The 22,397-nt window shown below is 53.2% G+C and overlaps 1 protein-coding gene across 2 annotated transcripts in view; it reads left to right on the forward strand.

Annotated features, from left to right (window-relative positions):
• Positions 1–343: 343 nt before the first annotated feature.
• Positions 344–22,397, forward strand: part of GPT2 (glutamic--pyruvic transaminase 2) — a 40,312-nt gene continuing 18,258 nt past the window's right edge. For both annotated transcript variants that reach the window (XR_016224833.1, XM_008248377.5), the window contains exons 1-6: positions 344–432; positions 661–925; positions 9,740–9,829; positions 11,778–11,886; positions 18,987–19,120; positions 21,580–21,823. Coding sequence is in view for 1 of the 2 variants with exons in the window: in XM_008248377.5 (XP_008246599.3) it covers positions 683–925; positions 9,740–9,829; positions 11,778–11,886; positions 18,987–19,120; positions 21,580–21,823 (820 nt within the window). In the remaining variant the exon portion in view is untranslated. The remainder of the gene's footprint in view (positions 433–660; positions 926–9,739; positions 9,830–11,777; positions 11,887–18,986; positions 19,121–21,579; positions 21,824–22,397) is intronic.

Consider the following 22,397-nt stretch of genomic DNA (forward strand, 5'->3'; position numbering starts at 1 on the left):
CAAGTAGCTCTACACTCTCAAAAGCGGCACAGACCACTACACTAGTCCGGCCCCAGCCAGGACCTCTATCCCCCCACCCCCATCCCCGCCCCCCACCTCCGGCGAGGACAAAGAACCCGCCCAGCCCGGGGCAGAGCCAAACGGCTGCTCCCGCCTCCTGCCCGGCCCCCGTCCGGGCCTGCGCGGGGCACTGTGGGACGTGTAGTTCGACTAGCTCCCTACAGCGACTCTGGCCATAACTAGGAGAACTACAAGGCCCAGGAGCCAGCGCGCAGGTTCGAGGCGGACTCGGCGCCGGTGGGTGTGCGAGCGCAGGGGGCCGGGCGGTGCGGGAGCCGAGCGCAGGGATGCGGCTGAGGGAGCCCCGGCCGGGGAGCAGCTTCAGGCGCGCGCTCTAGCCCCTCGCTGTGAGGGGCGGTCTGGCGGCGACAGGCACGTTGCATGCCCCCCTTGGGCGCAGCCTTTGCAAATCTGACGGTGCATTTGGCTTTGGCGCTGCCGTGGCGCGGCGGAGGGTCCTGGTCGCCGGGAGATGGGCACGCAACCCCAGAGCTGGGCTGGCACCGCTCGCTGAAGAGAGCCCTTGGCTGGGCTGGGGGTGGGGTGAGGGTGCCTGCCTTGGGCTGTAGGCGACGCGTTCTCGTTCTCTTTTTGTGTCAGGATTTCCCTCGGCAGGCGCGCGATGCAGCGGGCGGCGGCGCTGGTCCGGCGGGGCTGCTGCCCCCGGACCCCGGGCCCCTGGGGCCGTAGACAGAGCAGCGCGGCCGCCGAGGCCTCGGCCGTGCTCAAGGTGCGGCCCGAGCGCAGCCGGCGCGAGCGCATCCTCACGCTGGAGTCCATGAACCCGCAGGTGAAAGCGGTGGAGTACGCGGTGCGGGGACCCATCGTGCTCAAGGCTGGCGAGATCGAGCTGGAGCTGCAGCGGGTGAGCGTGGGCGCCGGGGGCCCATGGGGGGCGGAGGGCCCGGGAAGCCCGGCGGCGACCCCTGCCGCCCACCCCGGGGCCGACTCCCCCATCCCCTCACCCTCGAGCGCCGGGCACCTGGCACACAGTAAGGCCTTCAGACACGGTTCACTTGTTGAGCTGAATTCAATAATTGAGCGGCCCGTGCTGCCAGGAGCTGCACACGTTCGTTACGTGTCCTAAGCAGCGTGGAACCCAGATCCGTTGGAGGGAGGGAAGCAGCCCAGGAATAAAGAGACTTTCAGATAGTGAATACGGGCTTTGAAGAAGGCAAACCGGAGGCGGGCTGGAAGGAGGCTGCTGGGCGCAGCGGTGGGAGGGAAGCCGGCGCTCAGGAGAGTTTGTTCCAGACGTCGTTTCTCTCCGTCTTGAGGCCTTTTGGGTCTTTGCCAGTTATGATTCCCTGACAAGAGCAGGGGCGTGGAGGAGGGCCGGGCGGAAAATCTTGTTTTAGGCCCCCCGGGGAACCTTGGCTGGCAGCAGGCTCTCTGCCCTGGGACGGTCGCTGCTGGTGGGGAGGCAGAGGACTGGGCCCTTTGGGGACTTGATAAGGTGACCCTGGGACTGTCTTCATCTTGGGGACTGGCAGGATCTTGGCTTGAGCTCACAGCTGCCTGTAGAGTGACCACATGACCAGGAGTGCCGGGTGGGTGTAAAAGGTGGCCCTGTAGGATACCCGATTCTCACCTGGGTGGAATTCTGGAGGCAGCGTCAAAGAAGGTTGTCTGAAAAAGGAAACACTTCTAAGAACTGTAAAAAGCCGCTGGTTGCATCGCCCAGCTGCTTGCTCAACATAGTTCTGAGCCAGAATGTGTGGCATGGGGGCAGGACTCCGGGAGCTTTTTTCTCAGAGGCACCACGTCCCAGTGCCCAGGGGTGAAGTGGTCACTTGGTGTCCCTTGAGTACTTGGGAGGTAGCCTCAAGGGGACTATGACACTTGGCCCCCATTCCTCTGGGGACTTTGGGAGTTGGATGAACTCAGGGCTTGCTAGGACCTCATGGGGACACCCAGTTCTGCTGACTCAAAACAGTGAGCTGGCCGAGTCAGAGTCCAGTGTCTCCTGCCGACTTCTTGCAGGGCTAAGTTTAAAGGCTGGGCCAGAGAAGGCCCATTTCTGTGTTTCCCACGGAGGTGGGCCCTGGGCTGGCACGTGGGTTTCTCCCGCTGTGCTCCTTATTGATATTTGGCAGGCAGCAGCTGGCCCTCCTGGAGGCAGCAGTTTCTCTGCTAAAACAAAGCTGGGATTAAAGTATTCCAGTTTATCACATTACAGCTGATTCCAGAGTTGGGAGGGGTTCCAGGAATGATCTCCACCTTTTGCTAAATAGCAGCTTCTCTGTTGGCGCTTCCCTGTTGGAGAGAAAGCTGATTGCCATATTGTTTGCTGGGCTCCAGCCTCCCTCCCCCAGTTCATTAAGGATTGGTGGGAGCATTCCAAATGGAAGCAGTGCTGTGAGCAAAGGCAGGTGCTTCGAAAGTTCTGGGTGTTTGGGGAAGGGAGCTAGTGTTAGTAGCCTACCATCCAGCAGAGGGATGTGGGAGAAAAATGAGACAGAAAGGTGGACTGGAGTTTATGTGCTGGGCTCAGGACTTTATGGTGTGTTTTGGAGGGAAGTGGGGAGCCAGGAAGGGTTTCCAGCAGGGGTGTGGCTCGATTGCAGGTGGTCATGTTTCTTGGTCAGTGGGCCAGAGCATTCTCTGATTGCTGGTACAGCTGCTCCTCCCCCCACACCCGTGGAGAAGTTCTGTCTGTGCACCAACATTCTTAGGTGCTTTCCTTCAAGTTCGTTCTCTTCTCACTTAACTGAGTCTCAGTTATGCGGCTGTAGGTGCTGGAGACAGAGCCCCAGCCGAGCCAGCATTGCCTCATTCAAACATTTCTTTCTTGGGAGACAGCTGCTCTTCACGGGGCCAGCTTGAACAACGTCCCCTGAGGCAGCTGTGTTTCCCCCAACTGTTCTTTGTATTTATTTATTTATTAGCTTGCCTTGGCTTTGTACAGCCTTGGTTTTTCTACTTCTGTCTTGAACCACAGTGATTAACATGGGACTGGTGTTGTAAGAGGTCTGATTTGGTTACAGATGGAATGGCAGGGATTTGTAGAGAGTCGGTGACTTGGGGTGAATCCTACATCCTCTCCTGGCCTCTCTGTTTCCCTCATTTATAAAAGGAGAGAAGTGGCCTGGCTGGCCCAGGTTTCCCTCTTGGGCCTCCTTGTCCTGGGGGACCCAAGGATGGCCTCTGGTAGTAGCAGGGCCTTTAAGCTGCCTTATAGAATCATTTTCACCAGGTGCTCTGCAAACTGCAGGCTATTCGACTGGACACTTGGCTCCAGTGGTTGACTGTGGGCTTGCTGGCTGGACTGAGTCTTTGTCTTTCTTGCTTCTCTGACAGTACAGCCCAAGCTTGAAGGTTTGGGGTGGGGGGGGGTGGCTAAGGGGTATAAAAGGGGCCATTCTCCTCCAGGCCCTGCTGTGTACTCTCAGGGAGGCCCTGTTTCTCCTGAACAGCAACTCCAAGGGGGAGAACCTCTATTTGCTTTTCAGGTCCTTGTGTTAACTGGGAGCCGCACTTAAAAGCAAGCCGTAACTAAAAAGAGTACTGAAAAGATCTGACAGTTCTTCTTCAACCTTCTTCTTTAACCTTGCTTTATTGGGACATAGGGGTTAGGAGTTGGAACAGGTGGAGACAGGAATGGCTTCACTTCTGCTTATAAAAGTGCACACATTCGGGGCCTGCGTTATGCCGTGACAGGTTAAGCCACCCCCTGCAATGCCTGCATCTCATGTGGTGTTGGTCCCTGTCCCAGCTGGTCCATTTCCACTCTGGCTCCCTGCTAATGGCCTGGGAAAAGCATGGAGTATTTGAGCCCCTGCCATTTATGTGGGAGACCCAGATGAAGCTCCTGGCTTCAGCCTGGCCATTGCAGCCATTTGGGGAATGAACCAGCAGGTGGAAGGTCAGTCTCTGTCTCTCTCTCTCTCTCTCTCTCCCCTCCTCCTCCTCTCTGTAACTCTACTTTTCAAATAAAAAAATAAATCTTAAAAAAGTGCACACAGTTAAGGCAAAACATTCAGGAAGTGGAGAGTGGTCATGTCTGGGTGTGATATCGAAGCACAGGCAAAAATGGAGGGTACTGTAGTACATGACTGGAGTTAGCTAAGAATGAAGATTGGAGGCCCTGGACGTGCCATGCCAAGCACAGGTGTTGAAACCCCACTCATTTTCCATAGATTTGGGTGCTACTTTTTTTTTTTTTTTTTTTTTCAAGTGACAAAGAACTCTCATCTACTGGTTCTCTCCCCAAGGTGCCAGTTTATAGACTGGGAGGTAGGCTGTCAGTCTCAGGGCAGCAGGTTCAAAGCAGGGGTATAGAATTGTAGAGCTATTCAGGACTGGGGTCAAAGGTGGGAGCTGGGAACTCAATCCAGGTCTTTCACAGAGGGAGCAGGAATCTTATTTGAGCCATTACCTCTGCCTCCCAGGGTCCACATGAACAGGAAGCTGGAGTCAGGAGCCAGAACCAGGAATCACACCCAGGCATGCTGATGTGGGCATCTTAATTCCTAGGCTAAGCACCCACTTGTGCACGCTACTTTAAAATGATTTGTGTAGGCTTCCAATGGGATAGACCCTTCACCTGCCCAGCCTGTCCGAGTCACCGTGGATCTGCGCCCTCTGCCTTTGTGTGCTCTGGGCCTCAGGCTTGTTGCCCTTGGTTTACTCATCTTCAAAATGAGGACAGGTTTATTTCTCCTGGGACTAGTTGGAGCTGTTGGTAAGAATGCTTTGAACAGCAAGGAACTAGTTAGCCAGCTAACGAGAGCTGGCTTGGCGACAGGAGATGTTGAGGGTCCCTCCTTCCTTGCCCTCCTCCTGAACCTGAGAACCTATGCTGTGGGGCTGGCTTTTTCCTGCCTGGGCCCCATTCTTGCTCTTGTGAATGACCCCGTTTGGAACTCATCCAGTTTCCACCCAGCTTCAGCCCTACAGATCTCAGCTTCTGCAGCTGACTGACCCCTAGTCATCCAGAGTTCAGGGGTCTGTACCCAGCTGTGCCGCTTCACCGCCTCGTCTCTCAGTTACTGCTCTGGTTTCTTCCAGCTTGTCTTGTCTTCCCATGTCTTCGGGGTCAGTCCTGGTGCTGAGCCTCAGTTTCCCCTGCTTACACATGCCTGTTTTCAGGGACTCTGGAGTTTAGTTGGGATTCATCTCTAGGGCTCTCTGTAGGACTACCTGCATGCTTCAGTGCCAGTCATTGCCCTTGTTGGGTCAGGAAGGTACCAGCCTTTTTGTAGGAGGTTTCTTCTCCCCCTCTCCTGCCCAAACGCTTCCTTTGCCTACTTTCTATTCGCCAGCAGTCTGGGCTGTGCAAGGTGGGTGATGGCCTCATCTGTATTGCTTACTCCTGTCACCGGGCATGGGTGATCAATAAATATTTGTTGAACAAGAGGGAGGTTCTCTGGAGAGTAACCATCCTACCCAGTCCCCACCTACATGTCAGATAAAATGATAAGAGCCATCCCTTATACAAGGAAACTGTCTTTTACTCCCACCTTTATGAAGGTATCATTGACAAATAAAGAATTATATATTCAAGGTGTACAACCTGATGATTTGACATTGTGAAAAGATTATAACAAGCCATACAGTTGTCTGCTCATTATGTGTGCACTAGGGGGAGGCTAGGATCTACTTCCTTGACAAAGTTCAAGTGAACAATACAGTATTATTAACTACAGTCACCATTTGATCCCCACCACTTAGAACAGGAACTTTTGTATACTTTGGCCAGAATTTCACATTTCCCCCATGCCCCAGCTCCTGGCAACCACTGTCTGTCTATAGGTGAGATCATACAGTATTTGTCTTTCTGTGTCTGACTTATTTCGCTTAGCAAAATATCCTCCGGTTTCATCCAAGTTGTCTCTCAAGTGGCATGGTTTCCCTCCTTTTTTGTGGCTAATTAATGTTCCATTGTGTGTGACACATGCACTCTATTTTCTCTGTAGTTAGATTTTTTTTTTAAAGATTTTTTAAAATTTATTTTCCTTGAAAGAGTTACACAGAGAGAGAAGGAGAGAGAGAGAGGGAGGGAGGGAGGGAGGGATGGCCGTGATGGCCGGAGCTGTGCCGATCCGAAGCCAGGAGCCAGGAGCAGCTTCTGGGTTTCCCACGTGGGTGCAGGACTTGGGCCATCTTCTGCTTTCCCAGGCCATAGCAGAGAGCTGGATCGGAAGAGGAGCAGCCGGGATTTGAACTGGCGCCCATATGGGATTCCGGCGCTTCAGGCCAGAGCGTTAACCCATTGCGCCACAGCGTGGGCCCCTGTAGTTAGATATTTAGGTTGGTTTTTTATCTAGGCAATTGTGAGTACTACTGCAATGAACGTGGAAGTGCAGGTATCTTTTTAAGATCCTGATTTCATTTCTTTGAATAGGTACCTAGAAGTTGGATTGCTGGATCATGAGGTAGTCCTGTTTTTAACTTTTCGAGGAACCTCCACATTGCTTTCCATAATGGCTGTACTAATTTACACTTTCACCAAATTTGTACAAAGGTTGCCTTTTCTCTGTACCCTTATCAATACTTCTCATTTAACTTGTTGATAATAGCCATTCTAACAGGTTAAGGTGGTATCTCATTGTGGTTTGGATTTGCATTTGGTTACTGATATTGAACCCTTTTTTCTTATACCCATTGGCCATTTTGTATTTCCTCTTTGGAAAAATGACACTTTGCCCATTTTTAAATCACGTTATCTTTTTTTTTTTTGGTATTGAGTTGGAGTTCCTTGTGTATTTCGGATAAGTAGCTCCTTATTGGATGATATGGTTTGCAAATATTCCCATTCTGTAGGTTGTCTTTTCATTCTGTTAATGATTTCCTTTGCCATGGCGTACACCTGTTAGAATCATCCATGGCACCTTGATCCATCCCCATCGTGACACTAGGGCTGTGGGCAGGGAAGAACAATGATGACAGCTCTTTCTTTCCCCTGCTAATACCCTCTAAAATATGCTAACCCCTGCTACCTGCCTGAGCCAAAGTGGTGGGAAGGGAGCCTTCGCAGGGTGGGACTGTCCCCAGGTGCTGCACATAGAACAGCTCTGGGGAAACCAGGATGTTCCATGCTTGTTAGTCCCTCTGACCTGGCTCTGGGGGCTGGCCTGGGGCGATGGCACCATTGGGTGTTCTGGCCAGGTCTGGACGAGTCACTGTTTTTAAGAGTTTGCTCCAGGCCCCTTGGTCTTTCCCAATCCCTGTAGACCTTGAGTGCCCAGACGTAGGAATCTGCACGGAACAGTCTCCTCCCATTGGTGGCTCTTGGCTGGGCAGGCTGGGACCCTTGCCCATTCAAAGGAGCCAATTTCCTGTCTCCTAGTTCATCCATCAAAGTAAAGTGTCCAGTGTCCAGGGGCTCTAAGACCCAGGAAAGGAGATGCCCAGTGTTCCCAGGCTGCATGTCAACATGCCCTGTATTGGTTGAGCAACGCCAGGGGAGGGCACAGGAAAGGAGCACCAGGGCTCCATTCTAGGCTTTATTCTCTCCCTGTGTTGGGCTGGCCCAGGGCCTGCAGCTGTGTGTTGGTTCCTGGCCCTCCCAACTATGACAGATTTATTCCCCACCAAAGAATAGGCTGTGCCCATGCCACAGAAATCACCTGTGTTCAGCTAATCAGGCCTGGGGGCTGTGACAGTTCAGTCAGGCTGGACAGAGGGCCTCCTGCCAGGAGCCAGGCTGCTGCCAGGGGCTGAGCTGAGCCTGCCCTTTTGCACAATGTGGCTTGGATCACCCCCCACACATACACCACCTTCTTGGCTGCTGCCTGTGGGACCAGCCCTGAGGCCACAAACCCACGGCCCCAGTCTCCCCAGGCTGTCTGCTCTCAGTACTCCAGAGCAGTGGATGGGTGCAGCTCCTCGCCTTGCACTCCATCGCACTTGCTGCTTCCTGAGGCCCCTAGGCAAGTTCTTCATGTTGGCCACCCCTGAAAAAACTCAGTGGAAGGGGCACAAGAGATGTAAAATGTTCCTCGTCCCCTCAAAACAACTCTTAGAAACATGTGCTTTATTGAAAAACCGCAGGCCATTGCTTGGTCACCTTCCTTGCCCCCTGGGTGTCTCCTCCCCCACCCCATGCCTCATTACTTAGGGCTCGGGCAAAAAGGGTTAGAAAAATTTGTTTTGTCTTTCAAGTCCACTAGTTTTTACTTAAGGTGCTGATTCTAAAAAATCAAAGTTTTCTGAAGCTGTTTTTATTTATGCCTGACATGAAATGGAGAGAAAAAAGCAAGTGGCAGAAACAGAAATGTATCTTTAACACTTGTGTTTGGGGTGCCTTTTGGGCAAGGACAGCTGGAGATAGGAGGGTGGCTGGCCATGCTCAGATTGCCTCCTGGCACTGCCCCCTCTTCCTCCGCCATGACCCTCAGGAGCTCGTTCCTGGGCTGGCTCTGTGAGCGGATGATACTTGTAATCTGCCAAGTGGTCTTGCACTGTTTATCTCAGATCATCCTTTCAGCCACCCTGCAAAGTCCTTGAACCTGTTGTTGATTGCAAGTTTTCCAGGGCTAGTTCTGGGAGCTGTGTAGGATCCTCGTGTATGCAGGTCCCCACCGTCCTCTATATCAAACCGCATTTTCACCTTTGCAGCAGCTGGGGTGTCCCTGTCGCCTCTTCAGTGATGTCACAAGGGTCTCTTGAATTCCTCTCTCTGTGCTAAGCACATTGCTCAGGAGTGGGCTCTACTTTGTTCTTTCTTTCTTTTTTTTTTTTTTTTTTTTTTTTTTTTTTGACAGGCAGACTGGACAGTGAGAGAGAGAGACAGAGAGAAAGGTCTTCCTTTGCCGTTGGTTCACCCTCCAATGGCCGCCGTGGCCGGCGCGCTGCGGCCGGCGCACTGCGCTGATCCGAAGCCAGGAGCCAGGTGCTTCTCCTGGTCTCCCATGGGGTGCAGGGCCCAAGCACTTGGGCCATCCTCCACTGCACTCCCTGGCCACAGCAGAGAGCTGGCCTGGAAGAGGGGCAACCGGGACTAGAACCCGGTGTGCCTGTGCCGCAGGCGGAGGATTAGCCTAGTGAGCCACGGCGCCGGCCTCTACTTTGTTCTTAAATCCTTTTGTCCCTTGGGAAAATATTCATCATTCTACAAAGTCAGGGTTCCAAGAGAATAACCCCAAGAATTCCCTGCTGGTCAGTGTCTTCTGGAAGTGAGGGTGTCCTCAGTGTCCCTGGCTGTTGACTTCACCCTTCGAGGAGGGACTGCACGTGGGGATGGGGTGCGGGGAGTCTGGGGTCCTCTCTCCCTGATGTTTGACATGTCCCATGCTGACACCTGTCTCCTGCCCACCACGTGTGCCCCGGAGACCTCCTGTGAGGTCCTGCAGCTGCCTCAGGATGCTCTGGCTGCCCAGGAAAGCTCCTCCAGCCTTTCCGGAAAGTGGGGGCTTTCTGGCAGTGGAGCATAGTGGTTAGGAAGAGAGATCTTGGAGTCTGGCTTCCTGGGTTCAAATCCCAGTACGTACTTATCAATGACATGACCTTGGATGTCTGCATCTGTGTAATTAGATTAATAGTAGTTCTACCTCATGGGGTGGTTGTGAAGGTTAAATGAGACTGGGCATGTCAAGGGCTTGACACCAAGCCTAACACTCAGTGAGGCTCAAAATAGGGCAACTTATTAATATCCTGTGGGCTCACTGCAAGGCTTCAGGAATCCAGAGTCTGAGTGTCTCTAAGTATAACCACCTGTTGCCTTCTCTCCACTCAGGGTATCAAAAAACCGTTCACTGAGGTCATCCGAGCCAACATCGGGGATGCCCAGGCCATGGGCCAGCAGCCAATCACCTTCCTCCGACAGGTGAGTCAGTCTTCAGGAGCAGAGGCTGTGTGGGACTGGCATGGGCTTCAGGGCCAGCCTCTGCCTCCTTGTACTTCCAAACCCCTAGGCCCAGGCGGCACCAGAATCCCACAGGGAAGTGCTGTTGATGTGGTGGCCCCTTAAGTGCCTGATGTCCCCTGGTGCTCTCCCTTGGCCGTTTCTCCTCCCAAGGTCATCAGGAACACTACACTCATTTGGGGGTTGCTGAGTAGGTAGAAGGTCAGTTGGCATGGACAGTAGTGGGGTGGGCAGCTGGCCAGGGGAGAGGTAGAGACCCAGGGGACTGGGAGGTGATTGATGTACTGGGTCAAGAAAGAACTTCTGAGTGAGACAACCTGGCTTTGAGTGTTGGCTGTGCCCCTTTCCTGTGAGTGGCCTTGGGCATGTGAAGCTCACCAAGGCACTGCCTCAGAGGGTGGCCGGGGTCACGGTGAGATGATGAGTGTGGAGGCCTTCCTCTGGCACAGAGGAGAGCCTGGGGCCTGGCTGCCCCTGTCAGCTGCTGCTTTCCTGGCTGCCTCCAGCGTGGCTCAGCTCACTCTTAAGGGCTCCAGGAGGAGGCATAGTTCAGAGTTTCAGTGGACTCTGCACCAACACTGGGATTTGTGGGCCAGAGAAGGGGAAGCAGGGTGAGGGGCAGCCTGAACAGAGGTGGGAGCCCCAGCTGGGTGAAGGCTTTTCCTGTGTGGTTAAAGTTCACCAGTTGGGGGGTGGGCAGGGAAGTTGAATGCTAGGCGCCTGGTTCCCATTTCCCTCCTCATGTCTCTGACTGCAGGAGTGGCACCAGGGAAGTATGACCCTAGCCTGTGCCCTGGGGTAGAGGGGGGTGGGAGGGGGGTCTCAGCATGAAGCCCCTGAGGGTAATAGGGAAGAGCAAGTGAGGCTGGGCCTGGTCTGAGGAATGCCCACCATGCCTCCGTCCTGTGGCTGCTACTGTTGACCCTCAGAGCATGCCAGCTGCCCCGTGGATATCAGAGTCGCCAGCTGGGCCCCAGATGGGGAAATGGATCGGAGTGGCTGTACCAGGGAAGTGGAGGTGGGAGGAAATCAGCGGCCCTGATTGTCCTAGAAGTATGTTCTTGGGGGGCGGGGGGAGGGGCTGGGTCATGAACAGGCCTCAGCCTTTACTGGCTTGCAGACATGTCCCCAGATCCTGCCCTGCCACTGGCTATGGCAGGCCCAACACCTCCTGCTTATTGCTGGCCTCTTCCAGCCTTCGTGTACTTCCTGTGGGCTTTATTAGGATACCTGGGAAGTGAGCAGGCTGGGTCAATGCCCATCATGCCTGGGCAGAAAACGCAGCTCCAAGAAGCCAGGCACCTGCTGAAGTCGCCTGGCTGGTGTCAGAGCCGGGAGCCCTAATTGCCACCTCCGCCTCCCCAGTGCACCTGGCTCAGCCCCTAAGCTGCCAGCTTAGACTCGCCTGGTGAACTGGGGTTAACCAACACCTTTGCACACCTTTCCTTGCTTAATCCTCTTAATTGGTGAGGTTAGGGTGATTTTCCCTATTACAGAGTTGAGAAAGCTGGCCTAGTTTTCAGATAGCAAGGAAGGGCCCGGGGTGTGGGGGAAGCTCAGGCTGTGAGTAGGGAGGGGGTCTTTGTCACCTTACTCCTGTCAGCTGGGCTTCACCTGCCTGCTCAGCCCTGGCCCTCTGCTCAGGAGACCCCTGGTGGCCTGGCATGTGGGAGGCCGCTGTCTTTGCTGGGCCAGTCAGGGCCAGGGGGGAGCAGGACCCTCACTTGATTGCTCAGCTCCCCTTGTGTATCCCAAAACCCAGGTCAGGGTGCATCCCAGCTCCCAGCAGCACCCCCTTGTCTGCGGAGAGCCTAATGTCTTTCTGGCCCCCGCCCAGCATCCCTTGTGTTCCACCTGGGGCAATGGGGAGGAGAAGCTGGGAGCCCAGCCTGCACTCTTGTTCCCCCAGGTGATGGCACTCTGCACCTACCCAAACCTGTTGGACAGCCCCAGCTTTCCAGAAGATGCTAAGAAACGAGCCCGGCGGATCCTACAGGCCTGTGGCGGGAACAGCCTGGGTGAGGCTCCAACTTGCATGGTCCCCAAGAGCGTGAGATGAGCGTGTGTTCCCAGCATGGCTCTGGGTCTCGGTCCCTCCATGTGAGTGTGATTGCGTGTGGCGTGGCTGGTGCACAGAGTACGTGAAAATAGCACTCCTTGTCCGTGCACTTGGCCGATGGTGCACTGGGGCGCTTTAGGGGCCAGTGCTTGTATTTTGCTGGATTTAGGTCTTACCACCCGGGAGCCAGTTTCGACAGCTGAGCCTCCCCTTCTTCAGAGTAGAAGATTTAGCCCAGGGGTCGGTCTCAGCAAGAGGGGGCTGAGTGGCAGTGCAATGCTCAGCCTTGTTCGGCGGTCCTGCCCTCTGGACACATCCCCGCATGGTCTAGGAGGCGCTGGCAGTTGCTGGGGAGGAGAAATGCCTTGGGAGCCCTGCAGCCCTCTTTCTGCAGCCTCCACGTTGTTGCCAGCTGCTCCCCCTGGTCCCTGTGTCCCTCTCCCCCTGGCCTCTCCTCTCCTTTGTTGGGAGCCCACGCCCAGCTGTCCGCCTCCTTACGGAACACCAGGCACCCGAGGGCTCCGCGTGGGAGGAGGGCCTGGAATTTGGCCCATGTTGTCATGAAAATGATACTTGTTGTCCCTCCCCACTCGGATGGATTTCCAGCCTCTGGCTGTTTGTCCTCTGCCCTCTGTTTATTTTTGCCCCATTCCTTCGCCCAGTGCCTATACGGGGAATCCACTTCCCTCAGCCTGAGGAAACCAGTTCTCAGAGCTGACTTTGGTGGTGGGCACTGATGTCCTGGGATGTGGAGCTGAGAGTGGGACAGGGGTTTCTCTCACTTGCTCAGCAGGGGATGGGCCCCCTTGCTCTCAGTCATCTTCCTGCCTTGCTCTGCTCTGCTCTGTCTCTTTATGGAGAGCCCTGTGCATTGTTTTCTGGCTGTGGTTCCCCATCCCTCACCCCCAGCACACTAATACTCGCACCCCTTCTCTGAGTCTGGGCACCTTCCTGGTCGTGTACCTCTCTGAGTCCCTCGGCTCTCCTGCCTGCCAGCCTGGATAGGGTTTGGGCCAGTGCCCTGTGTTCCCAGACCTACACCACGGGATGGTAAGAGGCCTGGCCATTCGGGCTCCTTGTCCTCTGCACCCTCTGCCTGGTCCAGAGGACAAAGAAGCCTCTCAAAGACCCCCTGGCTGGGGGCCTGAGAATCCTGGAAGCCCAGTAGAGAGGTATTGAGATGAGAGGAAAATCGCCTTGTGTGTGTCTGATAGGAATGAATGGGGGAAAGCATAGGAGATGTTTGTTCCACCATACTAAGCCTCTTTAACAGGTTTTTGCCACTCAGTGTTAGCCGGAGCTGGGCCAGTGAGGTTGGGAGGCTGTGTCTATGTAAGTCCCCTCTCGGAGTATTACAGCAAGAGAGCATTGGTTGGCTGTCACATGAACAGGTGCACTCTGGTCCTTTCTCCTCATCCTCAAACTAGGAAGTACTTTGTACCTACCCTCCTTCCCCCCCAACCCCGCCCCTGTTTGCAAGAAAGATTGACAAGTGTACTGAAGCCCCATCCCTGTAGGGTCACTACCAGGCCCTGGCATAGAAGGAAGAGGGGCAGTTTGGTTTTTCCTTGACAGACCTGGGGGTGCTGCTCTCCCAGCTAAGCCTCGGGCAACCTGAGTACTTTTCTGCTCATAGAAAAGGAAATGAAATATGATACTGTGACCCAGGGCCACCTGACCCAAGTGGGATTTTTAAAAAATTTTTTAAATTGGACCGGCGCCGTGGCTCACTAGGCTAATCCTCCGCCTGCGGCACCGGCACCCCAGGTTCTAGTCCCGGTTGGGGTGCCGGATTCTGTCCTGGTTGCTCCTTTTCCAGTCCAGCTCTCTGCTGTGGCCCAGGAGGGCAGTGGGGGATGGCCCAAGTCTTTGGGCCCTGCACCCGCATGCTAGACCAGGAGAAGCACCTGGTTCCTGGCTTCGGATCGGTGCGGTGCGCCGGCTGCAGTGGCCATTGGGGGGTGAACCAATGGCAAAGGAAGACCTTTCTCTCTCTCTCTCTCTCACTGTCCACTCTGCCTGTCAAAAAAATTTTTTTTTTTAATTTATTTTTTCAAAATTGAGATTTTATTGGTGTTGTAGATCAGTATGCAGACATTTCAATTTGTACACGATTTGTATCATACATACTGAAAAATCTATAAAGCTGTGAACTGTTATCCTTTTTGAAAGTTACTCCAGTACTTTCCAGCTTCAGATTTGGAGGCAGCTCTTCCTTAAGAGGCTGTCAAGTACCAGTATCTTCAGTTGTTGCTATATTGCTTCAGTTGTTCCTATAAATCCCACCAGTTCACAGGTTAATGTCATATGCACCACATACTCAAATCGTCCATCTTTTCAGTACACTGACGAATTATTAGGAAAACTGGAAGACCACAACCAAACAGTGCACACGGTTCTGACAGAGTAACAGGGAGTGGTTTTCCATAGGAAACAATTCAATACACAACTGTGACTCCAAATTGCCATTTAGTATGTGTTGTAGTGTAGGATATAACACCCTCCCCTCCATGAAATGTTAAAACAGACACCCAAGACAGTGAAAGCCTTCCATGGTTGAATATCCAAAAAGCAAACAACCAGCAAATTAAAAAATTAATTTACACTTAAAAAATGGGATAAGGTGGGCCGCCCTCCTTCTTTAAAATGTTTCTATAGCTACTGAAAAATTTGCATTTACAAAATAGTCGGTACATTTCCTCTGGATTGTACAATAAGGGAGACAGACCACTGATAGGACGTTGTGTATGGTGTTAATCAGACTTGGCTTCATCCTCTTCTGCTTCATCAGAGGCTGGATCTCCTATTTTTAGTTTCCCTGTTTTCTGCAGGCAAATCTTTAATTTCTTGGTCAGCCACCTCAGCCTGTTTCCCCTTTGCTCCTCTCTCCCTTTTGTTTGTGCTTTTGTGTCCGAGGACTTATGCTTCCCTGCTGCCTCTCTAGACCTTGCTTCTTCCACTTCCTCAGGAGCAGGTTTAGCCGACAGCCTTGCCCGTCTCCTCCTGGGCCCTTCCCTCAGTGCCCTTGGGCGGAGCTGACTTTCCTCTTGAGCATCTTGGAAGTGGAGAGAGCATGTACCGGGTGCTGCTGGGACACTGCAGGGGTTGTGGGAGAACTGGATGGGACCAGATTTGGAGCCTGCCCCTTCCCCCCAACACTCCTTATCTCCCATCCTGTGTCCCCTGGCTTCCCCCCGCCCCTCTGGTGGCCAGCCCAAATGGGATTTTTTAAAGATTTATTTATTTGAAAGGCAGGGTGACAGAGAGGGAGAGACAGTGAGAGATCTTCCGTCACTGGTTCATTCCCCAAATGGCAGCAACAACTGGGGTTGGGCCAGGCTGAAGCCAAGACTGCAGAGCTGGATCCAGGTCTCTGACATGGGTGGCAGGGGCCCAAGCACTTGGGCCGTCATCCACCACTTTTCCTGGGTGCATTAGCGGGGAGCTGGACTGGAAGTGGAGCAGCTGGGACTCAAACCAGCACTCATATTGGGTGCCAGCATCACAGGTGGCAGCTTAACTCACTGTGCCACAATGCCATCCTCACCGCCCCCAAGTAGGGATTTTAAAAAATATTTATGTATTCATTTGAGGGACAAAGAGAGTGAGTGTGCTCCCATCTGCTGTTTCATTCCCCTGATGTCCACAACAGCCAGGGCTGTGCTGGGGTGGAAGCCCGGAGCCAAAAGCTTAGTCCAGATCTCCTACGTGAGTGGCAGAGACCTGATTACTTAAGGATCTGTCACTGCTGCTTTTCAGGGTCTTGCACTGGCAGGAAGCTGGAGTCAGGAGCCAGAGCCAGGACTCAAACTCAGGCCTTCCAGTAATGTGGGATGCAGATACCTTAACCACCAGGCTAAATATCCGCTCCCCAGAGTGAGATCATTAAGTGTGTATGGAAAGTCTTTTTATTTTATTTTTTTAACATTTATTTATTTGAGGGGCAGAGCTATAGACAGAGGGAAAGACAGAGAGGGAAGTCCTCCATCTGCTGGTTCATTCCCCAAATGGCCACAATGGCTGGAGCTGGGCTGTTCCAAAGCCAGGAGCTTCTTCCAGGTCTCCCACGTGAGTGCAGGGGCCCAAGGACGCGGGCCATCTTCCACTGTTTTTCCAGGCCACCAGCAAGGAGCTGGATCAGAAGTGGAGCAGCTGAGACTTGAACTGGTGCCCATATGGGATGCAGGCTCCATAGGTGGCGACCTAACCTACTACACCACGGTGCTGGCCCTGTACATGAGGACTTTAAGCTCACACAGGACATGCTTTTCGCATGCCCTTTAAAATCATTTCTTACTAGAGCCTCAATTATTGTCAGTTTGACAAGTAATTCAGCTCTGGGGTTGCATCCTGGGTCTTAAATAGAATCAAGGAGAAAACTGGCACCTGCTCGCAGAACTAGGAATTTTATTTACCTTTGTGTGCCTTTGGGAAGCGTGTGTACCTTCGTGCAGCCCCTGCCTGAGCACATGCCGTAGACCAGGCACCATTCCTGACTGTGAGGGACCCTGGAAGAAAGACAAACAGAGCTTCTGGGGGAACAAATGTTATAAAGAATTCAGACGAAAATGTAGTCGCCAGTTTCCATGACTTCTTGGAAGAAGTGCAGAGAGCACTGTAGGATATAAAGGGAGACCAGTGGAGAAGGGGGGCTTACGGAGAAAGTGACATTCAGGTGCATGTGGAGGATGAGTGAGACAGAGCTGCAAATGCATGCTGGACAGAGGGAACAGCATGTGTAAAGGCCCTGGGGCTTGGGAGCTAAGTGTGATTACGTGGAGGGGTGGGTGTGGTTATTCAGTAAGAGAGTTTGGCAGTGGTGATGGTGCCACTCTATTTGTCCGCAGGAGGTAGGTTGGTCCACAATCTTAGGATAGTGGATCCAATGCAGGGTGTAGTGGGAAAGGGTTCAGCAGGGGGCTAAGTGCTCTAGGATAGGTACACTGAAGAAGTAAGTCACAGTCTCTGCCCCAAAGGAACTTGAAGTCAGCAGAAGACAAGGCTTCTTTTGGGTAAAATAACTGGAGAAATTGCCAGCCAGGAGAGAGGCTGGGCATGGGGCAGAATCTTCAGCATTATAGACTGGAAATGAGCCTTGAAGGAGCAGTGTGGTTTGGAGCATAACCCGAGATCTACAGGCAGAAAGGAACCCAGAAGCCTCCTGAGAAGGGTGAAAGGTGTGTTGCCCGCAGAAGCAGAGTTTACCAGTGGATGAAGGCCTGGAAGTTCAAGCATGCCGCTGGGCTTAGAGGCAGGAAGAAGGGGAGGCATGGCCCAGGCCACATAGAGTAGAAGCTGGGGGCATTGGGAGAAGGCAGAGTTCAAGACAAGGGAGCCTGGAAGGTTCCGAGCACTGAAGCTCAGAAATATCAAGTTCCTATGGGAGAGGAGCTCTCTAACCCAGTATTTGTACCCCCCCTTTAATTTACAAAGCAGTTGGAATACATCAGAATGCCCAAAATGTTGTAAAAGCCACTGTGCACCCACTGCTCAGTGAGGACGCATGTTAATGTTGATACTTGGCATCTGGACCTAGCCCCCTTATTCTTACAGCTGGTCAGAGGGAAATGGGAAGGCCCAGTGCTGCCCAGGGAGGCTGAGGCATAGCCGGGGCCAGCGCCCTTCCAGTGGAGAACATTTAACCAAGTCCCTCCTGAGTGCCAAGCCTAGCCTGATACTTGGGAGTCCCCAGAACAGAATCTTTTACCTTCCAGAGCCTGATGCTGCCTCCTGTTGGTGGTTTTGCAGTAATCGTAGAAGGAATAGGCTGGCCCTTTAAAGTGAAAAACTTGAAGAAAAATCAAAAGACATGAAAGGTTATATACTAAAAATCTGACTGCCAACTTCCTGGTTCTCTCCTGAAGAATTTTCCCTGCCTGTCTTTCCTTTCCTCTGTTTTCTTCCAGAGAGATTTTGTGCATGTGGAAGTACATTTTTTAATTTATTCTTTAGAAACACAAGGTTGCCTGACAGTTTAAAATGTCCTGTTGAGGTTAGCAAACATCCTGTGAAACGCACTAATGCTAACTAGCGTACAGCTTGAGTGATTGCTGCACATGTACAGCTTGCATCACAGCCTGTGCAGACCAAGGTGCCAGGCATCTCCAACCCGCGGAAAAGCCCTCTTCGTCCTCCTTTCCAGTCAGTATCCCCACCCTCGATAACCGCACCGCCAGAATAGTCACCGCTGTTCCTCCTTTCAGCACCATGCATCAGTTTGGCCTGGTTTTGACCCTCATATAAATGGGAAAGTGGCAGCCTAAGGATATTGTTGACCTGGGATGGGGTGGGGCGGGGTGGGGTGGGGGCTGTTTGGATCATGCATTCTGACAGATTCTGCAGAACCACATATTGGCAAAGGTGGTAAAACCATGGGAACCCCAGTTCTAATGACTTTTTTTAAAGATGTATTTATTTATTTGAAAGTCAGTTACAAACAAGGGAGGGAGAGATAGAGGTCTTCCATCTGCTGGTTCACTCCCTGAGTGGCTGCAGCAGCCAGGGCTGGGCCAGGCTGAAGCCAGGAGCCAGGAGCTTCTTCTGGGTCTCCTATGTGGGTGCAAGGGCTCAAGGACTTAGGCCATCTTATACTGCTTTCCCCAGTGCATTAACAGGGAGCACGGATGAGAAGCGGAGCAGCCAGGACATGAAGCGGTGCCCATATGGGGTGCTGGCATCGCAGGTGTGGCTTTATCCACTATGGCACAGCGCCGGCCCCTCTAATGACTTCTGTTGTCATAGAACACATATGTGGCTGTGCGGAGTGGGTGTAGGCACCGTGCAACTTGCTGGAAGCCAGGGCCTAGAATAATGCTTAACATTTAGTAGGCACTCATGAAATACTGGGTGGGTAAATGAATGAGTCAATGGATACATGGCTGGGTGGATGGATGTGTGGGTGAAGCCGAGACGGTTAAGTAGCTTGTCACAATTCCGAACCCTGGAGCAGTGGGAGTCGGGCCCCATCCAGGACCCCCAGCCTGCCTCAGTAAATTGATTGGGACCCCTCTGCAGCCTGGCATCCTGCCTCTGTTCATCATCTTGTGTGTTCTCTTACAGGGTCTTACAGTGCTAGCCAGGGTGTCAACTGCATCCGTGAAGATGTGGCTGCCTACATTACCAGGAGAGACGGCGGCGTGCCTGCAGACCCAGACAACATTTACCTGACCACTGGAGCTAGTGATGGCATTTCGGTACATGCGATGGTCCCTCTTTTCCCGCTGTTATGAACAGCCTTGCGTGCAAGGTTCAAGCATTTGAACTGGCTAGCAGGGAGACAGGCCAGCTTCCGGCCCCTGCCCTGGTGGCCTGCAGTCCTTGCGTCTTCATTGCTAGGTTCTCGGAGCTCTATGCCCCAAAAAGGCGAAGAGGCAACTGGTTGTGACGGGAGAGTTTTATTGAAAACAGGATAGCAGAGGAAAGGGAGGAGGAGGGGTAAGAAGTACACTCTAACAGCTAGTGGGGGTCTGAGAAGAGATCCAGCCTTCACCCCCAGCAGTGGGCAGCAGCCTATTGATGCTGTTTGTTGGGAGGGGGACATGCAGATGTGCAGAGACCCACATCCATTGCATTAAGGTGGGTTTCAATAGGCAGAAGACCCTAATTTACAATGTATGAGCTTGTCAGTTTGGTATGTCCACTGCAAGTGGGCAGCTGTAAGAGCCAGAGCTGGCAGAATCTTACGCCATAAAATACCATTGTGACATCTTCAGGGTTGTTCTATTTTTTTTTTTATTTAAAGATTTATTGATTTATTTGAGAGGCAGAGTTACAGAGAGAGGGATAGACAGAAAGAGGTCTTGCATCCACTGCGTCACTCCCCAAATGGCTGCAAGGCTGGAGCTGGGCTGATCCGAAACCAGGAGCCAGGCTCTTCTTCCGGGTCTCCATGTGGGTGCAGGGGCCCAAGCACTTAGGCCATCCTCCACTGCTTTCCCAGGCCATAGCAGAAAGCTGGATCTAAAGAGGAGCAGCCAGGACACGAACCGGCACCCATATGGGATACCAGCAGCTCAGGCAGAGGCCTAACCCACGGCACCACAGGGTTGTTCTTAATTGGGGCTCAGTGTGCCAGGTGTGAGGTTAACTGTTTGTGTCTCAGCAGCCTAGCAAGTCCTAACATTCATGAGCCTGGATACTGCTGTAGCCTCGGTTTCCCTCCAGAGCTCACACCAGCAGGTCCAGCTGGAGAGGAGCCAGGGGCACTCGAGATTGCCCGCTGGCCTGTCACTGGGCGTGTACTGTGCCAGGTGCTGGGGAGGCCTCAGGAGTGAAACCCATCCCTCGGCCTCTCCCACCCCCCAGTGCTGGTGCACGGCAGCATTGGTATCACCTAAATGAATGTCATGGCAGGAGCCTCTGGTTTCTGTTCTGCAGTGAAGGACAGAGCACCAGGGAGCCGCAGGGACTCTGACCTGGTGGGACGGGGGTGGGGGCAGGGGTAGGGGCAGGGGCAGAAGGCTTCTGGAGGAAGTCTGAGCAGAGATGTGAAGCTGTCCTGGAGTGGGCTGGCAGAAGCCTTGAGCCGGAAGCAGCCTGGGTGGGAACCGAGAGTTGGGGTGGAGGGAGAGTCCTGCTGGGCTTAGGAGGCCACATTTGGGTCATTGTCCTAAGAACAATAGGGAGCCATTGAAGGCTGTGAGGGGGAGGGGCACATAATTATGTTCTCAAGTTGAAACTTTGTTGTAGAGTAGGAGTGTAGGGAGGGAACTTCAGGATCTGGGTCAGCCATGGGCCGGAAGGGCAGCCTGCTGTTGGTGGTTACTTGGCCGGAGACCCTGGGTCTGGTGGACCCTTTGGCCACCTTCCGCTTGTGCCAAGCTGCTCCCAGGCCTGGGAGGGCATGCAGTGCTGTCAGCTCTGTTCTGCCTGTTCCTTCCTTTGTCTCCCAACCTTCACATTTGTTGTGCTTCATTTCTTTCCCAGAGCCTTTCTGATGGATTTGCGCTTTCTGGAGCCTGGGAGGAAACAGGCCCAGGCACAATAAGCAGTCTGCCTGCTTGCATTAGGGCTCCAGCTCCCCAGCTCGGTGTCTTCTGTAGGCCTCTGCCCCTCTCCAGTGTCAGAGGAGCCCCGTGTGGGCAGAGGTCCTGGAGCTGGGGAGGGAGGTGCCAAGCAAGCTTCAGTGGAAGGAACCAAATGGTAGCATGTCTCAGTCCAGTGGCATTCTCAGCGCGAGGGACTGAGCCTGCGCAGGCTTACACCGTGTGTAAGGTGGAGACTCCTCCTGCAGAGGGTTTTGGCTTATTAATTAATTATTGCCACCTCCACAAACACCCCACTGGATTCCCACGGCCTGATTTCTTAGCACTCTCCAACCCGTCTCCAGCTCTGCTTTGAAAACAGGTCGAAGCGCCCCCTGGTGGCAGTGTGTGGATATTTAACCCCACTTCTGAGATGAAGGACTCTGCCACCAAGTGCTAAGTCTCAACTCCCTGCCATCCCCCGAGCTAGGAACTTGAAGTTGTGTTTCTCTTATCCTTTCAGCAGCCCTAGGAAATGAGGCTTGGGGCATTGAGGTGACTCGCACAGGGTGCACTGGAAGCGGGCAGTGGGGCGACTGGGGAAAGGCCGGGATGGGGGCTTGTCTGCTCGTCAGCTTCCAGGAGTAGGAAGTGGCAGGGGCCTCCTAGACGTGACTTTTCCATTGCAGACAACCCTGAAGATCCTCGTCTCTGGGGGCGGCAAGTCCCGGACGGGGGTGATGATCCCCATCCCGCAGTATCCCCTCTACTCGGCGGTCATCTCTGAGCTCGACGCCGTCCAGGTGAACTACTACCTGGATGAGGAGAACTGCTGGGCCCTGAACGTGAATGAGCTCCGGCGGGCATTGCGGGAGGCCAAAGACCACTGTGACCCCAAGGTGCTCTGCATCATCAACCCCGGGAACCCCACAGGTCTGTACTTTCCTCCCTCGCTGGTTTCTAGGGGTGGGGGGAGGGCTGGTGCACTGGACATCTGGGCACTGAAGAGTTAAATAATGTGCGGCCCTCTCTGCCCCAGTTTCCCAATCCTGTTGCAGGTTTGCTAACACAAAGCCATAAAATTTGCCTCTGGAGGTGAGCAAATAGAGGCATTTGCTTGGGCAGCGTTGTACGATTATTAACACCAGCTTTGTTTTTTCTTTCCTGTTCTTGCATTGGTAAAGACTCACCTCCTTGAGATTATTTACGGGCAAACTGGCACCATTAATTGGAGGCCTCATTTTACGCTCACTGCCATTTGCTTTTTGAATTGGTTTTCAGAATATGGGTGAGTGCATTTTTAAGGTTTTATTTTTTATTTTTCCTCCCTTTTTGACACAGCACTGCAGTGCACCTTGAGGACTGAGAAGGAAATATCATTTAAGAAAAAAAAAAAGCAAGTCCCCCTCCCCATAAAAGCCTTTTTCCAGAAGTTGAAAAGCTGCCCAATTTTGCCTGTTTTTCTTGAAAAAAAGCACGCAGCCCTGCCCGTGTTGGTCTTCTGGAC

Source organism: Oryctolagus cuniculus, chromosome 18 (genome assembly GCF_051225735.1).
Source record: "Oryctolagus cuniculus isolate XC-2025 breed Fujian yellow rabbit chromosome 18, ASM5122573v1, whole genome shotgun sequence".
In the NCBI taxonomy this organism is placed as follows: Eukaryota; Metazoa; Chordata; class Mammalia; order Lagomorpha; family Leporidae; genus Oryctolagus; species Oryctolagus cuniculus.